General features: G+C 42.8%; 1 protein-coding gene across 4 annotated transcripts in view; it reads left to right on the forward strand.

The window, feature by feature from the left end:
* Positions 1 to 3,974: 3,974 nt before the first annotated feature.
* The window catches only part of PTPRZ1 (protein tyrosine phosphatase receptor type Z1), a 135,602-nt gene continuing 117,537 nt past the window's right edge, over positions 3,975 to 22,039 (forward strand). For all 4 annotated transcript variants that reach the window (XM_058804925.1, XM_058804926.1, XM_058804927.1 and 1 more), the window contains exon 1: positions 3,975 to 4,067. In XM_058804925.1, coding sequence (XP_058660908.1) covers positions 4,010 to 4,067 — 58 coding nt within the window. In that variant the 5' untranslated portion in view covers positions 3,975 to 4,009. The remainder of the gene's footprint in view (positions 4,068 to 22,039) is intronic.

Genomic DNA, 22,039 nt, shown 5'->3' on the forward strand with positions numbered 1-22,039 from the left:
TCAAGATTTGCTTATTTTTCCTAAAAGTACAAGTAGAAACATTGTGTACTAAAAAAAAACTTTATTAAAATCTCCAACATATCTACTATACAGTATAGTGAGGAAAATAAGTCATATTTTCATTGCTAAGTCATCAATAAGAATAGTGAGTTTTAAAGAAACAGAAATCTGTAACGTTAGCTACAAGTCCATTTCATATCTGGTTGCTCCTGTGACATGTTTTGGGTTATTTATACCTCATAGAAAAGAGAGAGGAAGCAGTAATACAAATCATGTTTTGAGCTAGTTAATTATTTTCTTTACACATTTGTGTATTTCCAAACTAATTTCTGGGAATTTGGCTTGTCACAGTACAAGCTAAAACATCATGAACTGACAGCTAAGGCAAAGATGAAGCGTCACCCTACCACAGCCAAGCGCTCCCTGCACCATAGACAGCTCTCTCCCCAGCCATTCCTCAGCTCAAGAACCAGAAGGGAATTGTAGAACTTGGCCTCTGTCCTGTGTATTTTCTAAACCACTGACACCCATTCAAAGCAGCTGTAAATTATAATCACAACAGGATATTATAATTTAATTCTTATTCTGGCCAGCTATACACACACACACTGAAAGGCCAGAGATGAACCTTCTAATCCATCCTAATTATCTCTGCATTATAGGCTATAAAACTGCAGATTAGTTGCTTACTGTAGGCATCTGTGGCCATGCTTTAAGGACACTATATTTTGATGTAAATGTTTGAAATTATGGAGAGTCTAACACATTCACTGGTGGTCTGTCTTAAAAGTTTATCATTCACCTCATAAAATATCTTATTACCTACTGAAAGCTAACTGTCAGCATGACAGTTTCAAAATCAGAATCAGTCCAGATTTTCCCTGTGTAGTAATTTACTGTGGAAAACTAGGAAATAGTAGTGCCCTCTGTGAATGCTGTACTTACCCTTCATTGTGGACGTGTTCAAGATGGGTAATTTACTCATGGCACAAATAAAAGGGAATTCTTAAAGGAACCAGTAAGAAAGAAATACACTGACCTATCTAAAGCTTTTCCAGCACATACCTGGGCAGCTAATCATGTTAGCAGCTGTTAAGAGGAGGTCCTTTAGTCTTGTCAGTCACAAACCAGGGAGCAGCTGGCCACAGCTGAGCACCTGGCAATTAAAAAAACTGCTCAAAAGTTGGTTCCAACATGGGTAGAGGAAGAACCTAGAAGATGCTGCAAGTTCATGCATACTTAGAAGCAACACAACCGAGTTACATCTACCTATCATCTTGAGAGAGAAGCCAAGCAGAGGTATAGTCTGAGAGTCAGGCATTACTGCAAGCTCTGGCTTTATACTGTACATTACAATGATATATTGTATATTACAATATATTGTATATTACAATAATACCTATGCATACTGCTATGCATTGTTGTATTATTCTTACTCCTACTGAATAACTAAGCCAGTTGCAAAATGGTGCTGGAGCTGGAGTTTATCTCAAATATATTAACTATTTGTATATAGTATCTTGTCTTCCATATGTGTATCAGTGTGTTTGTGCATGCTTGTCTATGCATGGGTTTGGAAATCACTGTAGCTTTTTCCTGGCATTTAGGTTCATTCAATAAAATTAAAATCAGCTGATTAAAATCTTTAACATTTTCCCTTAGGACAGTCCTAAAATAGTTTTATATTGGTGGAGCTCAGCACATGAAGCTTGTTTCTTCCCATGATGCTGAAAGTCCATTTAACATGAACTGTCATTCAAGTTTTCTCCTAATGAACCAAGCCCTATTGTATTTACACTGTAGTACCCTGGAAGATGCTGACCTTGCATGAGAAGACACACCTGCAAACTGCTTTCCAAATACAATTGACTGCTTGAGCATCTTGGCACTTTCTCTCATAACTTTTGTTCACTCTGAAATTTCTGCTTTGTTTAATGTCAAGATAGCTCATAACATCCCAAAAAGCCAGGCAGAGCAGGTGGAAATTGAAATAAGAGACACACAGGACGTTTGGTTTTGGGGTTTTTTTTTCCTGTCTTTTTTGAAGGACAAGCTGGCAGATGCAGCCCCTGTGCCTGAGGACTGAGAGGCTCGGTGGAGTAGGGTACCTATAATGCACCAAGTGTTTTTACACTTAAGTTGCCCACCATTAAAAGTCGCATCACATCCGTGCAGAATAGGCCGTTTCACTCGGATGCAAACAGTATCACAAACACAGGGACCATTCACACGGCTCCTGGGCTGCGCTTCGGCGGGCCTGGGATGGAGCCGAGGACCGTGTGTACCGTCGAACGCTCCCAAAATCTCTTGTGTTTGTCAGCGGTGTTTCCAGCCCCCACTTATCTTTCCCACGAGAGCTCAGGCCGTGGGAAGGCAGGCGCAGCTCGGAGGGCCGGGCGCCCCCCGCGCCGGGTCGGGGTGCGGGCAGGGCAGGGGGGCTCAGCTGGGGCCCCGCTCCACGCGTGCTGCTCTGCATCCCCCGGCCCGCTGCTCGGCCCGCGCTTCCCGATGCGCGGGACCTGGTGTTTCTTTGCCTTCACGTTTCACTTCTGGTTTGGATGGGTTTTGCTTTTTTTTTTTTTTTTTCCCTGGTCTTGTTTTGACTTCCCGCAAAAACGGTGCCAGTGCCCGCGCCCTGACCCACTTCTCCGTCGGATAATGATATTCCGCGGCTCCAGCCCCTTCCCCCGCTGCCACTCCAGTTCCCAGGGAACACGCAAACCCTCCGGTTCCCGGGGCAGGGAGCAGCCGGCAAACAGCACCTCCTTGGAGGCGGCTCCGCTCCCAGCGCCGCCGTGCCCCGTGCCCGTTCCCACGGCTGCCCATGGCGGGGCGCGCCGGCAGCGGGCCCCGAGCCCCAAACCCCGAACCCACGGCCCGGGGACACCGCTTCCATCTGTGTCCTTCCCGACAGCTGCTCTCCGTGTGCTCCGGGCTGCGCCGGCCGGCCGCGCACCTCGCTGACCTCGGAGACCTCAAGAAGCCCAGAGCCACCCCATATCTCCGCCTCTTATAAAGATCTTGTTAAAGAAATAAACTTTTCTTCCCAAGGCAAGGGCGGGCTGGCGCTGTCTGGGGGGCTGCTCCCGCGCGGGGCCGCTCTCCCTCCGCCAGCGCCGGAGCTGCGTCCCAGCCCTCGACCCCGGGGCCACGCTCTGCCCGCGGCCGTGTGAACCCCACTCCGTCCCCAGGCCCCCGTTCCCTCCCTCCTGCTTTTTCGGAGGGGGGAGAGGGTTCTGTTCCTCCCGCCTGCGAGTGCGCACCAACTCACTCGCCGCGCACACACACCCCCACCCACGAGCGCGCACACACACACACATATACACATCTACACACACTATCACACGCGCACATACGCACTCACACACACACTCTCACACGTGCGCACACACATAAACATATACACACACATACACATACACATATACACATACTCTCACATATCCACACTCTCACATACACAGACTCTCACACACACTCACATATCCACACTCTCACACACACAATATACACACACACACTCACGCACACGCACATACACACACAAACTCGCATATCCACACGCTCTCACACGCGCGCACACGTGCGCGCCCGCCCAGCGGAGCGCGGTCTCCGCCCCCCGTGCGCACACACATACCCGGCGCGCACACACACACACACGCACACATACACACACATATCCACACGACACACGAACAGCCGCGACAGACAGACACATCAAGCGGACAGCCGCGCACTCGCAGCCGCCCGGGCACAGCGCACAGCCCGCGCTCCCCCGCAGCCGCTGGCGGCCCCGCCATGCGCTGAGCGGAGCCGCGGCCCCGCCAGCTCCCAGCGCCGCCGATCCCGCCCGCGGCGTGGGGGCGGCCGCCGGGCGCGGTCGCGGCGCGGAGCCGGAGCCCCGCGAGGGAGAGGCGCAGCAGCCCGCGGAGGCCGGCGGGCGGGCAGGAGGCTGAGACAGCCGGACAGGCAGACAGGCAGTCGGAAAGAGACGAGGGACGATTTGGACATGCTCATTCTCGGGAGCTTGGCTGCCTGCATCCAGCTCATCTGTATCATCAGAGTGGGTGAGTGATCTCTACATGAATTCATCTTCGGGCTTCGGAACAACTTTTCTCCCCGGGCTCCGGTGGGTTTTTGGTCTCTCTGATCCCTTTTACACCGATATGCAGGCGCAGTCCGTGCCTGTTCCACACCGCGAAAAGACGCTGTCAGCCCCACGGGTGGGAGCGTTTCTCCTGCTCCTTTACCTCAGCCGCCGGGCCCCGAGGATGCGCGGTACCCACGGCACGGCCGGCGCTGCTCCGAGCGGGGCTCGCCAGCCCACGCTGCCCCGGCTGCCCAGCGTGCCCCGCCGAGCCCTGCCGCGGTCCGGCACCCGCGGGGAGGGACCGGGTGTGCGCCGGTGACAGGGCGAGAGAGAAAATCCATGGCCAGCGGCGCTGATATCGATCATCTCCGGGGACGTGGGATGTGAGATGTTACTTTAAGGTCTCGCATGAACTGTTCGAAGAGAAGGGCATGGTGCAAAATTTCGCTTTAAAATGACTCGTTCTCCCTGAACGGGTAACGTCAGGGGTTGCCCTAAACCGTGTAAAATATGAATCGGTCATTCACGTGGGACCCCGCATACAGAATATGGATTCATATATAGATGTTAGTAGGACTGCTTACATAACCAAATTCATTTTCAGCTCGTGCAGACCTATGCAACTGGAGTGCATCCTAAAAATCATGCCGTTCCCTGTTACATGATAAGATGGTTATTATAACCAGTGTGAGTCACTTAACGCTGTTAGAAGTGCTTCATCAAATAAACACTAACAGCTTTTGTGGTCGGGTTTGTATCCTGATGGATGGTCGTTTGGAATTTATAGGTTCTAATTAAATAGATTACTAGAAAATACCAGTTGGCTGCTTATATTTAAGTATGAGGAACTTGGGAGCTTGGGAGCCTTGTGTACAAAACCAGCCTTACAATAGGTCTGCGGTGACAAAGTAGTCACTAACCTACATTTGTCACCCAATAGGTGGAGCTGCTTCTGAAACCATGCAGCTCTATAAACAAAGATCGGGGTTAGGTTTCACTTCTGATTTAGTACCAAGTTCTGCTAGTTAGGGAAAACTACTTTTTTTTTCTTTTATGGGAAGAATATTTTTGCCTCTTCAGAAAATACTGTGGAATGATTTAACTATAAATGTCATGAATGTAACTGATTTTCAGTTAAAATATATCATATTCGTAAGGGCATTGATAACATTTTAATGTCACTTTTAAACTAACCTATTCCTAAAAACAGCACCTAAAAAAGGTGCTTACTTCAATTCTCTTACTTCAAATAATTCTCTTATACTATGGCAAAGAATGGTCTGTTATAAAACTTTTGATAAGTTTTAATAATGTCTTACATTGACAACCTGTTTCCTAAAATCAGATGTACTCCCAAGTCTGTTTAAACACAAAAAATTAGCAGGTGCTTTTACAGATATATGAAAATGTTTGAGAACAGATCAAGTATATGATAATATCATCATAATGTAACACAACTCAATTACATTTTGGAAAGAACTTCCCTATTCAGGTGATCCTATCACACTGGAAGCAATGCAAGACATAAACATAATTTTGCAACCTTTTTTGTTCATTTGTTTTGAATAATTTCATTTAGCATCTTATTAGAAATAAGCTGGTTTTATGTAATATAATGTTGCACATATGTATGCTATATTAATGAATTTACAAGATCTGACAGGATGGAAAAAGGTTTTCTACTCACACTCAAGATTTAAGTGCAGCTACTTTTTGTTTCTCTAGACAGATGTACTATTGTTTTCAAACCTGACCTGGAGAGGACCCCCTTTCTAGATGTGATGGATTGATTTGGTTGCAGTGGTGCATCCTTCTGAAGACTGATGAGCTAGACTTGTCAGTGTGTTCAACACTATGATTGTTTCCAAGAATGAATAACCTCAACAGGCTATTAAATTGCTTTAATCAGATTTCATTTGAATATGTTCCTGTTGGATTACCTCTCTGTAACAAATACGCTATGTTTTTTTTTCATACAATATAAAATAAATTATTGCATACCACAATGTATGGTTCCAAGTGTTTGGTGAGAGAGAAGAGCTGGATGGGATTGGCTTTTACCATTAAATATTTCTGATGCAGAAGAAGCGAGACCCAGGACTCTGTGAAAGGATTGGTGATGGAGAGCATGGCAATCTGCCTTTGCATTGTGGAGCCTATGCTTATTAGTGTGAGGCTAGGCAACATGGAGATCCCAGCCTCATTTGCTTGTAGTTTCAAACAATGTTGTTGAGTCCTTAGCTGGTCTGGTACAGAGCTTTATCAGTGGTTCTTTCCAGGGAATCTGGTTGGGAGATTGCTGTTGACATTGGGAGATTCATCAGGGAAATCTGTCTCATATGCGTCCAAAAAAGACAAGGCAGCCAAGTCAGCCTCACTGTTAGAGCAGATGGAGGCAGAAAGTTCTGGGAATGACAAGACAGTGACAGTTCATTCTTTGCCTTACTGAAGAAATGCTTAGGAGCTTAATTCTAATATCCCTGCTGAGTTATGGACAGCACCTTCCTTCACAGTGCTACTGAGGCCAAGGAACTTGATTACATCAAGTACTGATGTAATTATTTATGGAGCAGGGCATTAGCTGAGTTCTCTCAGTGAGTGCTGTTCAGTGAAGTCCAGTGAAACCTGTGGAGTGAGATGCTATTCAGCCACAAGAGCTCATAAGAAATCCTATGCCATTGTTTGTGAACACAAACAATGTGTGGTTAGAGATTTCCTACTAAGTTCTTTCTTTTACTGAGATTAAAGGGAAAAAAACAACCCTATATGGACAATTCACTTGTTTTTTTACATTTTTATTTTAAATGAGAAATTTATGAATCTGTAATCTTCAGCCTGCGTGTACCTCAGACTGAAGCTACTCTTTGAAAATCTGCCCTGGCTTGCTGATGTGTTCCATATAACCTGAAAGTCGATGAGGTGTGTCCTTTTTGTGCCTTTTGTTGCATTGTTCCTATGGAAATAATATCTGGAGCCTTTTCAATAAGTAGACTATTTATGAATCTGTGTAGGCAAGAAAATGTTTATAGAAAAAGGAACATATTTTAACAAATTAGACTGTAATTGTGGTTAAATTTGGGTAAAAGAAGTGTAAATATTTAGGCAAGAGTTAAAAATATTGCATGCTTTCTTTAGCAAAATGTATGGGTAATTTCCCCAAATAAAGTAAAAACCATCTCTAGTATTAGCTAATCGGCATCTTACTGCTGTCACTGTCCAGCCTCAGCCAGGGTTTTACCTCTCAAAATGCAGCTCATTAATCTATGAATTGCTTAATTAGTTGTGTCTCAGTTTAATTTCTCACTATCTAGAAAAGATCTCTTATTTTTAGTTTGTTTCTGGCATCCCTGTGCCATGACGTTACGCACAAAGATGGTAATAATTCCCTAAATAATCTTATTTTTCTTACACAACTGACATCAGGGCAGTATTTCCAAGCTGTCGGGCAGCAAGCACCTCACTATCAACATGAAAGCAACTTCTCTGCACTCTCTACTGGAGGGCCACTATGAAAAATTATGAGACTCTGAAGCAGAGCATCCCTTTGGCTTCCCAAATCCAATCACGCTTGGTGTTCATTCTCATGTCCACACGTTTGGATTAAGTAAGCCCTTAGACTATTAAAGGACTGTGGGATCAGATCCTTCTTTTTTGCACTGATGTCTTATTTTGGAAATATTTTTGTAGACCAGTTATTTGGCACACTTAAAACTGAATTACATCACAGTAATATTAATGTGTATTACTTCAAATGCTTTAGCACATTTTATCTTAAGATTATGTGTTCCTATGGATGATGATACATAGCTCCTGTGGAGACATTTAATCCTGCCGTATCTAACATATAAGAGCTAAAACAAAAACTGAAAATTTTAGAACTGATTTATTTTCTACTTTAACCACCTATGTTGTGGCCATATATATGTTATGCATTTTTTTACCATAGAGATTTATTTATATGTATCAAAATCTAAATATACAGTATGGATTTATTTTAGGGTCAAATTTTGGCAGGTATGAAAAGTGACAAAATTAATGGCATTTTAAAATGAATGTCAGTTTAGCCAAATATTTACTTAGCACACTAGTCATCTGTAGGACATACCTAAAATAGTTATGTAGTTTTCAACATGGAATCAATACAATTTATAAGGAGAGTTTTTTTTCAACTGGATTTGGCCTTACTTCTCTGAATTTACTCTTTTATCTGGATTCCTGGAGAGAAATGAAATAGTGTGTATAAAACTAAGATGGTAATCTTAAAATATTATCATTATAATGTGTATTGTAAATTAGGATTTTAATTTATGAAAATAGGCACTTGCCCATTTCTTAAGGAAGGCTATTCCCTAGATATTCAGTGCTCATCATTTAAGTGGCCACTTCCCACTATGAGATCTCTAATTAGGAATTTAAGGGTGAACAGATTCTGTTCTTTCCCTGACAATTTCAATTCCTCTTCAAATGTGCTGTGCTTCTCAGTATTCCCCGTAGGGCCTGGAAGTCTGTGGCAGTTCCGGAGCCCCCAGCTCCCATTTAACAGCTCAGTTCTCACAGCTTCTTGCACCATTTATGTGGCTTTCCTGTACAAGACATCCTTTGGCTATTCAATAAGCTTCTTTTCCCATAAAGACAAAAGTTACCTTTCTGAATACATGTCAAGCCTTCTGTATTAGAAAGATGAATCTACAGGAAGAAAAGGACTTAGAGTATTAAATAAACAAGATCCACTAAATGAAGGATAGCAAATATTTCAAAGAGGCTGGGACTATAAATGAAACTTGGCTCCTGCAGGTTGTTGAGGAGCTGTTGGCGGCAGAATACTTTTGTAGGAAGGTGTGGTGCAGGTTTCTTGTCGAATACAAATTACTGATGTTTGTCCATTCAGTCATGAGGCTAAACTGGAAATAACTGGAAATTTTAGAAACAAGGTGAGGGTTTATTTGCATCACTGCCTGGTAATTATGGTGCTATCTGATAGAGGTGAAATAATAGACTTTTTAAGTAAAGCAGACAGTGTGTGAGAGTGTCAGATTATTCTAGATGAGGCAGGTCTCTCGAAAACTGCTATTGCCCCTATATGGCTTTGGTTTTCATTCATCCATTGAAAGTAGTTATATTTCACCCTACAAATCAATATTTTTCATTACTGTTTGAAGACCCCAGGAGCTATTGTTTGAGTTAGCTAATTTCAGATCTCATTATTGTGGTGAAAGTCACAAGGATGGTGAAAGTGCCATCCTACATCTGCTCAGGAATGCTTGGCAATGGAACTAGGATGCCTGTGGAACTCAGGTGTCTCAACCCAAAATTTTAATAAAAATTTTCCCTGACTCAGCTTGTACCTTGATGGCTTCCAGGAAGTTTTCAGGCAGCTACAGTTCCTCTCCTGCATGTGCCTTACCTGACCTTATTGTGTGCATCTCAGCACCTCTTTCACTCCGAAGTATCATTGGATCTACATGCAAATGTCCTTTCAGGTGACTTTCCTGAACCTTAATTCAGTAAGGCTTCCTTAAATATCTGCTGACAGAATCAGGTGTCTTGATCTGCGTTGCTACTTACTTGTGTTCAGGACAAAGGACAAGGTTGTGGCTGTGCCACCTTCTCAGGTTGTGTAGCCCAGTCACTAAAGCCTTTTAACCAGACAGTCTAGAGAGCAGGCCTGATCTGAGATAAAGGGATTTGAACCATGTCTTCTGTCTCCAAACATTAGGCTTTGTCAAATCAGAAGACTTTTCATACTTCTTGTGTAATAGGAAGCAATTAAGTTTATTTTTCTAAACTAAAAAAATAAAATAAAATAAAATAAAATTGAGAGGATTCTGGGCAAAATCTTAAAAGAAGGTTGCTAAGCAGTTGGAAACCACATCTATTTCAGGAGTTTTTGGAGCTGGAAATGGAACCTGGGAAAGTTTGCAAGAAAATTTTCCAGCATATAAGTTTGCCTTTTTCTCACTGTTCCTTAAGCATCCACTTCAGGCTTCTGAAGTAAGGACTCTGAATTAGTATGATGCTACAGCAAGACAGGAAGTATGAGTTCTTATGCCTCCTCCTACTCAGTATTTCATTATCTACTTGCTGGATACAATGCATAACTCACTATCCCTGCCTTTTCTCTGGTTGTGCTCTGAAAAAGATCAGATTTTGCTCGTTTCTTTAATAGTTCCAGATACTTATTCAAAGAAGGGAACTCTAGGTTGCAGTTTTGAAAGACTAACCTCTCAAAGGTGAGCAAAGCTTGACTCTTTTTTCAGCAACTCAGCATTTTACATCAGCTGTCCTGGTGAGCTGGGTACCACTTGGGCAAGCCAGTTGCTTGTCACTGCACTCAGCTGCTTAGATCACCTGATGCAGTGGAGCAGCCTGAACTTCAAGGCCCTGGAGCCTGCTGCTATTGCCTGGAATGGGTAATTCTCTTAAAGCTGTCTTGCACTTGAATTTTTTTCTAAGCCAAGGCTGTTGAATACAACTATTGCCCCACAGTTTCAGATTCAGCTGCTAAAAAATAGGCTAGATGTACTTTGGCCACTTGCCATATAAAAAGCACTATCTAGAGTTTTCCAGCATCCAGTTAGACATACAAGGTGACATGTTTGGGTTTTTTACTTCCTTTATGTTTCACTAAATGTAAAGAATGTAGTTACTTTGAAATTTTCTCTGTGATATTGAAATATTAAATATCCTAATGTGCAGGTAGCATTCAGCAACTTATATTTCTATATGAAGCTACTAGGACTTCTCACCTGACCAGTGAGAGATTTCATTTGAAGTTTTTAGGAGCACTATATCTGTTAGTAATTTGGCTGGGAATTGTCGTCCTCATTGCCAAAAAACTTCTGCTAAATATTGGATTACCTGAAGGCTGAAATATAAAGTAGATAACATTTGAAAAGTTATCCATCTTCACTGCCTCATTTATCTGTTTGCTGAGGTAGGATAAAAGTAAAGCAGGGAAGAAGAGGTTAAATGGTAACATCAAAAGGACAAATAAGAGACATTAAAAGCACTTTAACTGTGTTAAAATCATGTTACAAAAAATTGGTCTTCAAAATCCCATAAATTAAGAATGTTGTATAAAAATAAATAACATCAAATGTATCTTAGTGAAAGACAGTTTTGTAAATTCTGTAACAGAATGTAACAAAGAATTCCTGACTAATTTAAAATTTTTTTGTCATGCTAAGTTCTTTAATTAGAACAGATTTTTTTTTAATAAGCTATCCAAACCACATGAAATATTTTCCTAAAGAAAATGGAAGGATTTATTGAATTCATTGAGATTTAGACTGGTTTGTATCATAATGCCTCAGAATACACTTTTCTAAAAATAATGCCATTTTTCAAAGCTTAAAAAAAATCCTTAAAAAAGATAAATCTGTGATGTTCTGCAGGGGCAGCATATACTGAAGAAACAGAAAGCTTTTTGAAAGCTACAGCAAATATTTTGAGGAAAAAATAAGCCTTTAAAATCAGCATTTTAAAAAAGACTTGATTCTTCAATTGCTTTATATGCTGAACTCCATAATTTCAGCAGAAGTTCCCAAAAAGAAAAACATCTGCTTGCTGAGACTAAATAGCTAATGATCAGAGTAACAGCTGGCTTTATAAAAGGGACCTAATATTGCTCTGGGCAATTTTTCTTCTGGCTCCATCCCCAAACTGACCAACTGTGTTTGATCTATTTCTAGTCATTTAGAAAAGTCATTTAGTTTCAAGCGTATTCCAGTTAGTTCTTTCAGTACCTTTTGTTAAGTCTTATTCTGATAGGCATGTCTAAGTATGATTACTAACAAATATGTCAGGCTGGGACTTCCTGAGTGGCCCAAGAGCCTTCTTCCAGCTTCTTGGAGCACTCCAGTTGGTTGTCTGTGATGTGCCATTCCAAATGGTGCACTGGCCACACAACCCATGCACCTGCCATTTGCACAGAGGTTGGGGAGAGTCTTGTCTGATCTGTGCCTACCTCTTTCTTCAAAGCTTTGAGTTTTGGTCACTACCTTTGCATTTCATCTATCTTGCAATGTTGCAGAAAAACTGACTTTCTGTTGGTTTTGGGGGTTTTTCTAACACACTTGAAGTTTGTGTTAAAAAAATGAGAGAAGGTTTTAGAATACCTATACAAGTTTTAGGGTAGCACTAACCCTAAAACCCAAATGACTGTAAACTGGCAATGTGAAAATTTATACTGAAAACTCAGAAAAGGTTCCTAATCATGGGAGTGGGCAAACAGGAGTGTGGCACATCCCTGAGGACATGGCAAAGCAGTTCGCACAGGGAGGGCAGGCAGGGCTGCAGGTTTCTTCCTGCTAGTGGGGTTTTTAGTTTGTTGTTTGTTGTGTTTTGTTAGTTGGTTGGTTTTGGATTTTTTGTTAGTTATGGTTTTTACATGATGAACGACTGCAGTTTGTAAAAATGTGCATAACAAAATAGAACCCTCCAAAAAGGATCCATCTGTTCAGACCCTTGTCTGTGGCGGAGTGTTTGAGCCTGTCTGTGGTACCAGGGGGCATTGGAGGAGAAGCCTGCCTGAGGTGTGAACAGGTGAATGATCTCCTTTCACTGGTGGCTGAGTTTAGGGAGGAAGCTGAAAGACTAAGGTGTAATAGAGAAATTTAAACAGAAATAGATGGGTGGAGTTCAGCCCTTCCATCCTTGAGGGAGGTCCACCAGGAGTCAGAGGACTCCCATGCCTCCCACTGTCAGGCAGTAGAACACCTTGTGGATGGAGGGGATTGGAAACAGGTCCCTACTCTGGAGGTAATAAAACCAACCCAGGTGCCACTTCAGAATAGGTATGAGCTCCTGAATCCAGAGGGTCAGCCAGATGATGGAGAAGAAAATGATCTGCCCAGTGAGCCTCCCAATTATGCTTCAATCTCTAACATCAAAAAGAAAAGAAGGGTGGTTGTAGTGGGTGACTCCCTTCTGAAAGGAGCAGGGGGCCCCATATGTCGAGGGTCTGCTGCTTCCCTGGGGTCAGGTTATGGGATATTACCAAGAGACTCCCTGGGCTGATTCAATCCTCTGATTATTGCCCACTGCTGAAACTCCAGGCTGGCAGTGATGAGATTGAAAAGAGGAGCATCAGGGCAATTAAAAGGGACTTTAGGGCACTGGGTCAAGTGGTTGATAGGGCAGGAGCACAGGTAGTGTTCTGCTCAGTCCCTTTGGTGGCAGAGAAAAACTATGAAAGGAATAGGACAGCTCACATTATCAGCAAGTGGCTCAAGGATCAGTGTCATAAGTGGACTTTTGTGTTCTTTGATCGTGGGGCAACTTTTTTGGCACCTGGCCTGCTGGAACTGGATGGGCTCAATCTCTCTGTTAAGGGCAGAAGGATTTTAGCTCATAAACTGGTGGAACTCATTGAGAGGGCTTTAAACTAGGTTTGAAGGGGAAAGGAGATGCAGCTGGGCTGTCTGGAAGCAAGCCCAAGGGTGGTAAGCCTGGTTTAGGGGTGAAATCAGTACCCCAGCTGAGGTGTGTGTATACCAATGCATGCAGCATGGGTGACAAAAAAGAGGAGCTGGAAGCCATGGTCACCCTCACAGAAATATGGTGGGATGACTCACATAGCTGTTGTGCTTCACTGGATGGCTACAAGCTCTTCGGGACAGACAGGAAAAGGAGAAGAGTTGGAGGGGTAGCCCTTTATTTAGGGGCATTTTGATGCCATGGGTATTAAAACTGGATGGAGTGCCTATGGGTAAGAATTAAGGGGAAGGCCAACAATGCTGGCATGCTGCTGGGAGTTTGTAATCGTCCACCCAACCAGGAAGAAGTGGATAGCTTATTCCATAAGGTGGAGAGTGCTGGAGAATGTTTCAGGATCACCAGCCCTTGGTTCTTGTTGGTGACTTTAACCTACCAGACATCTGCTGGGAACTTAATGCAGCAAAAAATAGGCAGTCCAGGAAGTTCTTAGGGTGTGTGGAGGACACCTTTTTGTTACAGCTGGTGAGTGAACCCACCAGGGGAGGGACAACAAATAGAGATGGGCTGATGGGAGATGTTGTGGTTGGAGACCACTTGGGGCATAGTGATCATGAAATTACAGAGTTCTCAATATTTAGTGAAATCAGGAGGAAGATCAATAAGATTTTTACATTGGACTTCTGGAGGGCAGACTTTGGCCTATTTAGGAGACTTATTCAGAGTTCCTTGGGAAGCAGCCCTTAGAAACAAAGGAGTCCAGGAAAAGTGGGCATGCTTCAAAACAGAGATCTTGAGGGCATAGGAGCAGACTGTCCCTGTGTGCTGAAAGATGAGTTGATGAGGCAAACGTCCAGCCTGGATGGGCAATGAAGTTTCAAAGGAACTTAGGAATAAAAAGAGGGACCTGACCCTCCTTCCAATTGTCTTTGGAAGGAGGGTCAGGTCTCTCAGGAAATATTTAAGGGGATTGCTAGGGTATGTAGGAAAAAAATCAGGGAGGCCAAAGCTCAGTTTGAACTTAATTTGGAAACTTTTGTAAAAGATAATAAAAAATGTTTATACAAATGTATTAATGGCAAAAGGAAGGGTAAGACCAGCCTTTGTTTTCTACTGAATGGGAGGGAACTGGAGATGAGAAGGCAGAAGTGCTTAACACCTTCTTTGCCTCAGTCTTTAGTGGGAAGATGGCTTGTCCTCAGGACAGCTGTCCTCCTGGGTTGGTGGATGGTGCCAGGGAGCAGAATGGTCCCCCTGTTATCCAAGAGGAGGCAGGCAGAGACGCTTGGATGTTCATAAATCTATAGGCCCAGATGGGATCCATCCCAGAGTGATGAGGGAGCTGGCAGATGAGCTTGTTAAGCCACTCTCCATCATTTACCAACAGTCATGGCTCACTGGTGAGGTTCAAGGTGACTGGAAGCTGGCCGGTGTGACGCCCATTCACAAAAAAGGTGGGAAGGAGGATCCTGGTAATTATAGGCCTGTCAGCCTGCCCTCAGTACTGGGTAAGGTTATGGAACAGTTTATACTGAGTGTAATCACACAGCACTTACAGGATGGCCAGGGTGTCAGACACAGCCAGCATGGTGGGTTTAGGAGGGGTAGGTCGTGTTTGACCAACCTGATCTCCTTTTGTGACCAAGTGACCCACCCGGTGGATGCGGGGAAGGCTGTGGATGTTGTCTGGACTTCAGCAAGGCCTTTGACACTGTCTCCCACAGCACACTCCTGGAAAAGCTGCAGCCCAGGGCTTGGACAGGAGCACTCTGTACTGGGTTAGGAACTGGCTGGATGGCCAGAGGGTGGTGGTGAATGGTGCTGCAGCCAGCTGGGGGCCAGTCACGAGGGGTGTCCCTCAGGGGTCTGTGCTGGGGCCTGTTCTGTTCAATATTTTTGTTGATGACATGGATGAGGGTATTGAGTCTTTCATCGTAAATTTGCAGATGACACTGAGCTGGGAGCGTGTGTTGATCTGTTGCAGGGTACAATGGCTCTGCAGAGAGACCGGGAACAGTTGCATAGATGGGCAGATGAAGTTTAATAAGTGCAAGTGCCAAGTCCTGTATTTTGGCCACAATAACCCCCTGTAATGTTATAGACTGGGGACGGTGTGTCTGGACAGTGCCCAGACAGAAAGAGACCTGGGGGTGCTGGTTGACAGCAGGTGAACATGAGCCAGCAGTGTGCCCTGGTGGCCAAGAAGGCCAAGGGCATCCTGGCCTGTGTCAGGAATGGTGTGGCCAGCAGGAGCAGGGAGCTCATCCTTCCCCGTACTCGGCACTGGTGAGGCAGCACCTCGAGTGCTGTGTCCAGTTCTGGCCCCTTCCCTCCTTTGGGAAGGACGTTGAGACACTGGAGCACATCCAGAGGAGGCCACGAGGCTGGAGAGGGGCTGGGAACACAAACCCTGTGAGGAATGACTGAGGGAGCTGGGGGTGTTAGTCTGGAGAAAAGGAGGCTCAGGGGTGACCTCATCACTGTCTGCAATTCCCTGAAAGGTGGCTGTAGCCAGGTGGGGTTGGTCTCTTTCTCCAGGCAGCAGCTGACAGAATGAGAGGACACAGTCTCAAGCTGTGCCAAGGGAAATAGAGGTTGGATATTAGGAAAAAGTTATTTACAGAAAGAGTGATAAAGTTCTGGAATGGCCTGCCCAGGGAGGTGGTGGAGTCTGGACTCACCATCCCTGGATGTGTTTTAAAAAGACTGGATGTGGCACTCAGTGCCGTGGTTTAGTTGAGGTGTTAGGGCGTGGGTTGGACTCTATGACCTTGAAGGTGTCTTCCAATCTAGTGATTCTGTGATTCTGTGATTACAATAGTGGAATCCTGAAAATAGTTTCCAATGTGGGAGCAAAAGGCCAACCTATTTTTCTGGTGGTTTTTACTTTCTTTTTAATTGTAGAGTACTATGTTTTTTATAAGAGCCCGTGGCACCTGAAGCAGGAGAGAGCCCTGTCAATGATCTAGCAGTTCCTGTCAGTGAGTAGCACAGCACAGTTTCAAACTGTGCAAAAAAAAGCAGAGTTCATCTGGCTGTGCCAGCCAGCTGCCCACCAAAACAACATAAACCAGTCATTCCTCATGATGGACTGGTACATTTGTAAGCTGAGGTACTGAGTGCTCATTTAGCATCTCAAGTACCTCTCAGCATTTCAAAATACGTACAGTAAAAGAAAGAAAAATATAAATAGGAGGCTATATATCATAAATACAATATAAAACCATGAGACTTAAAAATTTACATTTTGAGTTTGATTATTGTGTTTAGAGGCTGTTGACCATTTGCTATTTTAAATACGATTACTTGTAGAAGTATAAGGTAAGAAACCTCCTTTAAAGGAAAGTTTTGAAATTGCTCGTGTGGTTGTGTGACATCAGGGGCTAGAGGTAGAATTAAAATATTAGCCAAATCTTGGAGATCTGGCATTGTTCTCACTCCTACACCCGATGCAACCATAGGAGATTTCAGTTCGTTTTATTTCAGTGTCAGATTTTGCATTGGCTGAATTCTGAGAGTATTCTCAGGCTCATCTGCCCATTGCTCATTAATCCTCTTCATGTCCACCTCTCATATTCTCGTATAAGTGGTTTGGCCTCTCTGTCAGCCCCATTTCTCATTACATGCACATTTTGCCAAAGAAACAGGCAGTTACATGGTAGTTTACTCATGTAAAATTACTCCAGCAGCTTTGTCAGGGTTCTGCTTGACTGGTTTCTGCACTCCTTTTAAAGCATAATTCTTACATACCTGATGTAATTCTTTTCCCCTGTTTGTTCCTCCTCCTTTATTTGGCATGAAGAAAAAGGGATTTCTGTTTTGCTTAGTGCTTTCTCTGTATAATTAAAAATTAAGGACACATAAATCAATATGTATTAGAACTAACCAAACATCGGTTAAAAATGTGAATTCCTTATTTTGTTTCTCTTTGAGTTTTATTTTCTGCACTGTTGCCTAATCAGCTTCAAAGGTTTATTTTTTGGTATGTCTTTATGAGAGACAGAAAAGATTTCTGTGTTTAGAAGTTATGTATGTATTTGACCAGTGTCAAGACAGTATTACATTCAAGACAATTCATTCAAGAATACTTAAACTAGAAATTATTCTTTTAATCCATTAGTGAAAAATACCTCCATGAAAAATTCCTAAGGATTATGCAAAGATATCCTTTAATCTGAGTCTTTTTCAGTATTTTCTGGTTTTTGCTATCCACTGTGGGATTTTTAATGCATGAATCAGCAGACAAAGTATGTTTCCATGTGGCAGTAGTCATCTCTCTCTGTATGGGAAGTTCCAAACTTTTTGTGTGAGTGGCAAGACTGTAACACAAAATCTTCTAATGATTTATCTGAGCAGTGGCTGTCCTCATGAAAACAGGGTTTAGATTAGATATTATAAAAAATGTCTTCACTGAAAGGGTGGTCAGGCATTGAAACAGGCTGCCCAAGGGTAGTTGTGGAGTCACTGTCCCTGGAAGTGTTGAAAAAAATGTGGAGGTGGCACTAGGGGATGTGATAAAGTGATGGACTTCATGGCTGGACCTGATCAGCTTAGAGGTCTTTTCCAGCCTTAAGGATTCTGTGATTCTGTGAAAAATGACAGCAGGAGCAGATATGCCCTATTGTTAGGAATATGTGTGAGTCTTACATGACCTGATTAGCTTTTGCAACTATATGTTTGTTGTAGAAAAAGAGATTCAGCATAGTAAAACATATTGCAAGTGCACTTTAGAGCAGATTAAAAATATCCTTATTGCCCTGCTGAATGGAAGAAGACAGGTTCAGCTAAATCTGCTGAAGGCAATAAGACAGTGATGAAAAAGAAATAGTTTCAGGTTACGTGTAGTCAAGTGAAATACAGGAAAATGTATATGGAGCAACCAGAAAATCAAGTCCTGTTTTTGGTGAATAAGGTAATATGAGGTAATCAGCTTTTTCTAATATGATCTACGTGTTCTATCACAATTGTAAAGAGTGCATTTGAACAAAACTGTAATACAGGTTTTCATGGTTTGCTTCATTAGTTAAATAATTCCTTGGATGTGCAAGAGCTTTCCAAAACACATGCAGCCCTGAAATCTGTTGTTCACTTGAAAGAAACAGGAAATTCAACCTACTCTGAGTATGATTAAATCAAAGAGGTTTCATCATCTTGCAGTGGAACTCAAAATGCTGGGTGTGCATAGACTGGGATTCACAGCAGCCAGCATGCACTTTACTGGGACATGCAAGCTTGGGTGGCAAAATAAAGATCAGTGTAGATAGCAAAATGTGAAAAGAATAACTAACTGGGATATGCCTCTCAGGGACACATATTGGGAATAATTATGCTGACACATCTTGTTTAGCTGGCTAGATACATGGAATTCTCAACTGTTGATCTTACTACCCCTAAACCAGCTATATGATGCTGATACTGGACACTTTGCATCATCATCTAATAATACAATATTTGCCAAAGAAACGGGAGATGGCAATCCTAAACACTTCCCACATCCTGGGATTTGAACCACAGCTGTGGAGGGCAATGTGCTCCACAGTATGACAGGGCACAGCAGCTGGGGATGTGGACACTGCTGATGTGTACCAGGCTGAAGGTGGGAATTGTAGAGAAGTTTGAAAGAGAAAGCCTAACTATCCAGTCCAATGGGTGGGATAAGGTGGTTCAGTGCATCATTTCCAGGTGCTAGACTAGATCTTTGCCCTCCCTTCTTCACTGCAGCCCTGCTGCCCTGCTCCAGAGCAGCAGCTGCTGCTGTGTGTGAGCAGCAAATCCCAAGCAGCAAATCCCTGGTCTCTTCCTTCTGCTGTGGCTCCCTACCATCTCCCCCTGTACACCCCCACAGCACTGTCACTCTGTGGCTGCAGTAGGGATCTCTCTATGGAATGGACACCACAGATGTGCATTTGGCAGCCTGTACTGCTGGAAGGGCTGCTGTGCAATGGGCAGTGGGCAGGAAAGTACATTCTGTAGCTTGGTTCAAAGCCTTGGGTCAGCAGTTGGCCCATGCTGGGTTGTGTCTGTCATAAAAGTAGTGATACATAGAATTTCAGATGCTGTCTCTTATCTAGCTGCTATCCAGTGTAAAACCAGCAGGATTTCTATTGTCTCCTGTAGTTTTGAAACCTGATTAAGAATGTTGCTGTTATCCCCTGGTCAGGTGCTCAGTCTGGTACTTATCTAGGTCTTCTGGGTATCTCTGAATAGTCACCTGCTTACCCTGCACCCATGAAGTCCCTGCATCTTTTGGTCTTGGACCAGGTGCTGATTTGTTTGTGTTGCAGAAGGTGAACCAGTTAGACACAAAAGTGCATTGTAACTCTCCCAGAAAAGTGTGTAGCTGTATCATTAGTCTGTGTAAGAAGCGTATGCATTTGCACACCCCTGTTGGAATAACAGGAGGTTTTTCTGCCACAGGCAGGTATGGCAGCTGAATGAGCAACTGTGCAGTGCCCTGGAAGAAAATACAGCATGTGCTCCTTTTTGTAGCAAATCAGGTGCTTTAGATGGCATAGAGACACCAGATGCATTTCCCCAGTGAGTCACTGAGTTTCCCTAAAGCCCTGCATCTCCAAGGCTTTCAGCGGAGGTGAAGCATGTTATGCTGCTCCCAGTACAGTCAAACCTTGAAGGCTTAGTCAAACCTATAATTAATTAATGCTTGTGTTAGGCTTAGAAGATATCTCACTAGATGAGCACTAAGTCTGTTGCTAATGATTTTAAATCTATGAAGCAACTTCCTAAAACCCTTTGAAATTGGCAATTATAATGTTCTGTCTTACATGGGAAAGCTTTGATCACTCCAGAGCAGGAAATAAAGGCATGACTTAAACTGGAGAGATTCAGTGACAGAACAGCAACAAACTGTGAAGTACAGTGGCACGGCAGAGAGCCAGAAGAAGATTTGCTGTTGCTCCTTCCAAAACTCAATTTGAAGTAATTTCAGTATTTCTGTGTTGCATAAATGACTGTGAAAGTCCTAGGAGGTCTGCAGTTGCATGTGCTTACAGTCTGAAGATAAAACTTAATTGAAGAATTTTTGCTTTCATGTCTTGTTCATTTTTTTTAAATTCCTATGCAATTACAAGGCTGCATTCTGACACAGCTCTAGAAGTGAACCTAATGAAAATCTCACTTGTTCTGTCACAGGTTCTTAAATGTGATTTTTTAGAAAAGGTGTTAAATATGTGTGAAAGCCTGTTGTTTTCTGTTCAACAGCAGGAATAATTTGCAGAGAAACTAACTAAACTAACTAGCTCCAGTCTAGAAGCTTCATTTTTGCTGTGGTGTTTTCTGAGAGAGAGCTATCTTCTGTGCTTGACTAATGCTTGTTGTGGCTTTAGCAATGCCATCCACGAAACTATTTTCCTAACTTTTTCAATCTTTAATGAAATCATTAAAATTAAACAGGTTCTTAGGTATAAAACAGTCTGGTATTTGCTTGTAAACTTTTTACTCTTCCTCAAATAACTCAGTTATTAATGTGTAGAAGAGAGAAAATAAGAATATTTTAAGAAAATAAAAATGCATTCTAAAAAGACTGCTTTTAAGGATGTATGGGGTCTTTTTAAGCTACTGTACTGCTGTTACCTGCATATAATAAGTACCTGTTGGAGGCATCTTAAGAAACATTTTACTTACTATGATTAATTGCATAATAAATCCTTCCTAGTGGCTGTTTGATTAAGTGAAAAATACTGCAAGTTGCTTCTTGAAAGAGCAAATATTATTGTAATGGAATATAAATTTACATTCAAGTAGAATGAGGGGGAAAAGCCTCTCTCTCTAATTGCTCATAAGCTTTCCACTGAGGGATTAAATGTCAGCACTGTGCCAATTGATGCAGTACTAGTACACTTCAGACATTTTACAAACATTTGGGAAATTTATAACTGGTCATTGGAAATACAGCCATTTAAAATACACTATGTATTTATTTCATTGCATGCAATATATTTATTTCATTGCATGCACAGATGAATCCTTTAACTGGGCTTTTATTTGTGTTGGATATTTATAATAAAAATGAGATCTCAGGTTACACTGACATGTGGAGATGCTGCGTAATCAGGGAATTGCTACCATTTATTATTTATGTATTGACAACATTTACATGCACCTGTCAGTGACCAGGGTTTCATTGCATAAGGTACCATGTGAACACAGAGCAGTACTATGACCCCTGCTCTAAGGAATTTAGAAATAAAATAACTTACAGAAAGAGAAGCTGCGAGGACAGAGAAAATGGGTGTTACTGTGAAGAAAAAGTCCTATATTAGTATAAAAAGCAGTTGAGTTGATGAAGCAGCAATTTGCCATCTTTTCTAGCTGTTCCTGTGAGTACCAGTTTTCAAAGAGGTGTTGAGGGGGTCTCTCTCAGTTCTACATCTCTAAGGTAGAGGTAGTAATGCTCAAAGGTATTTTGGGTGAACCATGATTATGTTCACATTTCTGAAACTCTTTCAAGAGTGAAAAGGTTGGCTTGAAGTCCCAGGTGACAGGGCAGTGTCCCAC

Source organism: Ammospiza caudacuta, chromosome 5 (genome assembly GCF_027887145.1).
Source record: "Ammospiza caudacuta isolate bAmmCau1 chromosome 5, bAmmCau1.pri, whole genome shotgun sequence".
NCBI lineage: Eukaryota > Metazoa > Chordata > Aves > Passeriformes > Passerellidae > Ammospiza > Ammospiza caudacuta.